General features: G+C 34.3%; 1 protein-coding gene across 6 annotated transcripts; it reads right to left on the bottom strand.

Moving 5' to 3' along the window:
* Positions 1 to 2,502: 2,502 nt before the first annotated feature.
* On the bottom strand, positions 2,503 to 5,326 carry LOC120271873 (polyamine transporter PUT1-like). 6 transcript variants are annotated; one of them, XM_039278553.1, is made up of 4 exons: positions 5,200 to 5,324; positions 4,830 to 4,907; positions 4,381 to 4,478; positions 2,503 to 4,119 (listed from the first exon to the last, which is right to left on the bottom strand). In XM_039278553.1, exon 4 carries the CDS (start codon positions 4,075 to 4,077, stop codon positions 2,635 to 2,637), a length of 1,443 nt encoding a protein of 480 aa, XP_039134487.1. In that variant the 5' UTR covers positions 4,078 to 4,119; positions 4,381 to 4,478; positions 4,830 to 4,907; positions 5,200 to 5,324; the 3' UTR covers positions 2,503 to 2,634. The 6 variants fall into 6 exon arrangements, with proteins under 6 accessions (XP_039134487.1, XP_039134485.1, XP_039134488.1 ...); XM_039278551.1 differs by lacking the exon at positions 4,381 to 4,478; XM_039278554.1 differs by lacking the exon at positions 4,830 to 4,907 and having other exon boundaries at positions 5,200 to 5,270.
* Between the last annotated feature and the right edge of the window lie 334 nt (positions 5,327 to 5,660).

Below are 5,660 nucleotides of genomic sequence, written 5' to 3'. Positions count from 1 at the left end.
ATGGTTGGAAACACAAGATGCAATGATGAATGGCATGTGGAATAATAGATAAACTTTACTTCGTATCTTATTCTTGCTCTTATTCTTTTTGTAAAAATTTATGTATGAGTTGTGTTAGTATTATGAACCAATAAGTTTTCAGATTTTGTTCTTTGATTATAGAAAATTGTTAGGTCTGGAGGCCTAAAATTGGAATTATGTGACAAGCAAGCAGATGATGTGACACAAGCAATGATGATGAGGAAAAGGAGATAATTTGCCAAGCAAGGTGACTAGGATGATGAAATGGCATAAGCACTTGATGATGTGTCTAGAAGATCTTGGTAGGAGACTATTATTGGAATATTTCTCTCAAAAAGATTCATTCAAGGAAAAATATATTTTTAACATGAGCATCAAGGTAAAAGGATCTCTTTTGAAGAGCAAGTTTATCTTAGGTATGATTTTATCTATCTTTGGTAAGATCAGGGATGATGAATTATATCTTTGGTAAACTCTTTTCATGAGAGGTTTATTTTCAAAAGAAAGGAATAATTTATTGATTGGCAAGATCACCATGAAGATTGCATGGAGCATAAGTTGGTATGAAGGCTATTTATGGGCAAAGTTATTCAATGATACAAGACATACATGGAGAGATTTGATTGAAGATTTAAGACTCAAGCTTGGATGATTGAAGATAATGCTTGGAAGATATTGAAGGTTAAACTTGGATAAGAGGAGATCAAGTTTAGTAACACAATGTAGGAGACCCAAACTTGGATGAATGAAGATCAAGTTTGAGGATTATGTGATTTTCAAACTTGGACCAAGTTTGAAAAGAAGATCGGGAGATCTTTGGAGGCTATCTTTGGTGAGATGGATTCGTGTTTTGGTCCGGAGATGGACTTGCTGAAATGACGTGAGGAATGAAGCAATTCCAGGTAGAAGGAGCTTAAAACGAGTCAACTGCTATGAAGCGAACTGAAGAAACTGGGAGGGTTGAAGGTGTCTCAAGTTTGGTTGCAATTAGGCTAGAACTCAGTCAGATTCGGCAAGGCAGGCTGTGTTGCAAGTTCGGTTGCAACATCTAACTTTGGAAGGTGTCCAAGTTAGGAAACCATGGAGAATCTAAAAGAGGAAGTTTTGTTGGGACATAGGAATATCCATATAAGATAACCTGCTTGATGATTTAGGATGAACCACGAGAGGGAGACCCAAGTGTGTGGCTTGAGGAGAGTGGGCATCGGGCAGTTTTGAGAGAGTTTTCTTTGTCATTGTGTAAGTAAAAGAGTGTGTTGTACTCTTCATTCTTTTACCTCTTTTAGTGGATTATTTTCTCCGGGCTCAGCCCCCCAGATGTAGGCAAGGTTGTGCCGAACTAGATAACCATTTCATGTCTCTTTTTTCTTGCATGTTTGTTGTATATGATTTCATTAATTATGAGATTGAGCGAATATTTATCACACTCCTACCTCTTCGGCACTAACAAGAAAATAATTAATTTAATAAAACTTGCTTTTGTAGCATATTTCTTTATAAATTTAATTTGTAGCAGCATTTGACGATAGCTTTGTTGTCTTATGCAATTTATTGAATATTCCAAAAAATGGCATAATTACTTTTATGCTAATTACATAATCTAATAGATATGGAGCTATGGGGCATGTCACCATAATGCCATGATTTTGTTGGAAAGAAGAAGGCAACTAATTTATGTTGGACAGCTATCATGATATCATTCATGTTGGATTCTTTAGTTGAGCGAGCAAATTTTAGGCTTCAATTTGATAAAAGATTTAAGAGTGTTGTTATTATTGCCTGTTAGCTGTGAATGACACACATAAAAATTGGGGTTAATCTTATCATTTCACTTATATTGTAATTATACATCTTAACTTATATCAAACTAGACAATGAAAATAAAATACAACAAACTAGATGACATTAATGCAATTTCACTCATAAATAACCCAACAACCTCTTAGATTAAATATTTTTAAAATTATTTTACTGTACTTCAAGAAATTTTAAATACAAATTAATTATAATTATAAACTAAAATTATTTGCAAAATTAATTATGATAATAGGTTTAAAAAAAATTGTTTTGAAAAATTCAAATTTGAACGTATAATAATGTTAAAAAAATTATCCAAAAAAGAAATCTAAGAAAATATCTCTTTCATATTTATTCCAATTAAATTAGTTTTAAAAAAAATTATTTCAAATCTCAACTTAAAACAATAGTTAAAAACTATTAGGCAAGAAAATTTAAAATTTTATAATTTTCTTTCATATTTATTACATAATAATTGTCAAATATCACAAAAATACCTCTCCATTTATAATCATTTATGTATTTTCAAATAATTTTACCAATGTTGTAAAGCTGTCCTTACCAACTTCAACTCAAATATATATATATATATATATATATGTAAGGCACAAAACAAGTAACTTTGTTGGAACAATTTCAAAGAGAGCAATTTCAAAGGGAAGAGAATTAAAACTGATCAAACCAATAAAAAGCCAACTGATTGAATTGCAGACTCCCTCACACAACATCCCAAACAAACTACTCACAAATCACCGTAGGCTATTTTTTCACTAGATTATGAATAGAAACCATATATGTTAGAATCACATTTTCTTTCTATTGGTTAATTTGATCAGAGTTTTGAACATTACTGTCACTTAAATTATTATCATCCACTGCAGCTACAAAAACAGGAAGATCAGGGCTCACTGAAAACTTCAGCCACTGTCTCTTCTCGATGTACTTGAGACCTGGTTGCAACACAATTCCGATGAACACTGCAATCAAGCTCACAAGCATCACCTTCCACGAAGCGAAAACCAGAACCACAACTATCAAAACACTAGGCGGAATAAGCATCATAACGACACCTGCTGTTCCTAGAGGCACCTTATAAGGTCGATGCGCTCTCGGGTGCTTCACTCTTAACCTTATGAAAGCCACAAATTCTAACAGCATTCCGAAACAGTATAGAAAATTCTCTGCTGCAACGATCTCTTGAAAGCTCATCCATGATAGCAAAATCACACCGGAAGCAGAGAACAATATGCCCACAAGCGGAGTTCCGTATCGAGACCTCTTGCCAAAAAATGCAGGGAGCATCCCCCTCTCTGCCATTCCAAGAAGTTGGTATGAATCACTACTCATTTCTGTGAGAAACATGCCCATGTTTGACAATGCTGAGGCTCCTTGCAACCATGATCGCAACCAAGCTCCGCCGATGGCCATTGCAATTTGGGAGAAATAGCCATCTTCCCACTGCTCTCGATCGAGCGGAATAGCTCCTGTGCCTGTAAGAAGTGGAAATAAATATCCTGCCATTACAAGAACCATTGCGTATAAGAGTGCCTTCGGTAGGATTTTTTTCGGGTTGTGAACTTCGCCTGCTAAAGTACTGATAGAGTCCCAATAATTCAGATTCCAAAACAGAGTATTCAAGTATAAACTCCAGTTAACATTCTTCATGTCTACGACCAACCATCTTGAAGGCTTCAGTTTAGGAATAGCGACAAAGCCCATGATGATGAAAGGAAGGATTGAGAAAACACCGAGAAAAACAGCTATCCATCCAACTATAGTTAGGCCTCTATAATTCATGTAAGTTAAAACTGCAGTCAAGATTAACACTGCCAAAGTCCTCGGCCAACCACCACCCAAAACATGGAAACTGGACTTCAGATAGTCTAAAAAGAGAACCGGGTAAAGAGCATTGTCGATCACACCACTCAGCCATTTCATCCAGCCTAGCTGAAACCCCCAGAAAGGTCCCAAAGCCGACGAAACCCAAACTACATATCCACCGTTTTCGGGAAACATTGTACCTAGCTCGGCAGTGATCAATGCCTCTGGAATACTCCATATGAATGGGAATACCAGAAAGCCGGCAATGGCTAAAAGAGGACCAGCTGCATTAACACTATCCTCAATGCCGAAAGGGCCACCAGATACTTCATAGAATATCAAGAAGATGAGTGGCATGATAGATACTTTTTGAGAGTTGCATATTCGAGGTGATTCTTCGACAACGCCTCGATATTCAGGACCACGGAACTCTCCCATAGGAACACTAGCTGATGCGGGACTTGATATGCTCCTCAATTTCTGCATTAGATGAAAAAACTCTTATTTCTGATAGTTTAACAAGAGAAACAGAACAAGGAGCACAATTCAATTGTGCTTCCAAACCAAAAAGAGTTTTACATGCCACATCCACTTACTGATATCTAATACTTTCCAGTTTGATACTTATTTTTAAGGTTTTATATGATTATATCTCTACTGGCAAACTCATGTGAGCATCAATAGAAGTAATACTGGAAAAATTGGAAAGAAATAGTAATGAGTTTGTTCTTGATTACTTACTATTTTCAAAGATTTGCAAAAATTCTAATCGGATTCAGAGCCAAACTCCAATTCTTTACAGAAATTGATGGGATAATTGCATATAAATCACTAAAATTCTGCAACTCATCAACAAACACAGATTAGGAAACTCAATAAAAAAAAACACAAAGTCAATTCAAACAAAGTTTTCAATGAATTAAAGACCTGAACAAAATGTGAGTGTACAACAGTACCTGCACTGATGCACATCATAAAAATCACTCATTTCCAAAGCAAATCAATCTACATTTCAAAACCCATTTCTTTTTCTGAATTATAACATCAAAACAACAAAATGAAAAATGAAAAACAAAATTAGATTGAAACTTTTTCCACTGGTCTCAACTCTAAAATCTAAACTCCTAAAACTAATACTAAAATACATACAATCAATTAAAGAAAAACAGAAAGAGAGAATCTAAACTAACCATCAATTAAAAAGAATTTAATCTTTTCTCTGATTACTCCAGCTCCCCTCAATTTCCAACAAATATTTTGCCCTTTCTCTGCTAAGAGAGAGAGAAAGAGAGATTGAGTTAGGTTTGCAAGATCTGTGAAGAGATAGAGAATTTTAGCTAAAGCCTTAAACTTTCTCCAAATTTTTTTTTAAACTTCTAATTATTATTTTTATTAAAAATACATTTGTAATCATAGATTCACAAAGCCCCTCTCCATTTTCAGAAATTCTTCTAAAAATTTTCAAGCAGTTAAATAAATAATTAGTTGTTACTTCTGAAAATTTTCAAAGTCTTCAAAGGGTAATATGCAAAAAAAAAAAAAAGAAAAAAAAAGAATCACCTCGCTGTTCTCTGCCGAGGAACTGGCACCTTGGCCGTCCGATTGAACAACGACAGCTGCTTGTGGACCGTCCGATGGCAATTTGGGTTGATCGTGACCGTCCATCCTACTTAGACCACCTTTCCGTTCTCTGCTTCGGAGGAGGTCCTTCTTTTGTAACTGATCCAGCGATTTTATAGTATTTGTTTTTTTTAATTGTAGATAATGATGAATTAATTGGATGTCAAAGATTCAAAGTGGTACGGAATGCATGTTGTCACGTGGGACTTACAAGGGAAAGGATATGCATGCTAGATGTTACTCAGCCGCGGAGCTAAAAATTATATAATAAAAAATTAATTAAAAAAATAATTAATTTTTTTTATTTTATTTTATTTATATATTAATTTATAATTTAATTTATAAAAATCAGGTATCAAATAATAAATTTTTACAATAATTCTACTAAAAATATAATTTTA

This window comes from Dioscorea cayenensis, chromosome 11 (assembly GCF_009730915.1).
Source record: "Dioscorea cayenensis subsp. rotundata cultivar TDr96_F1 chromosome 11, TDr96_F1_v2_PseudoChromosome.rev07_lg8_w22 25.fasta, whole genome shotgun sequence".
NCBI lineage: Eukaryota > Viridiplantae > Streptophyta > Magnoliopsida > Dioscoreales > Dioscoreaceae > Dioscorea > Dioscorea cayenensis.
The sequence above is the reverse complement of the archived record's forward strand: the minus strand, read 5'-3'. Positions and strand labels throughout refer to the sequence as shown.

Bases quoted from the DNA above. Each gene is read 5' to 3' on its own strand.
- LOC120271873 (XM_039278550.1), bottom strand. From the start codon at position 5,304: ATGGACGGTCACGATCAACCCAAATTGCCATCGGACGGTCCACAAGCA. The intron at 4,120-5,199 runs GTGATTCTTTTT...CATCTAATGCAG, and splicing joins CCTCGGCAGAGAACAGCGAG to AAATTGAGGAGCATATCAAG.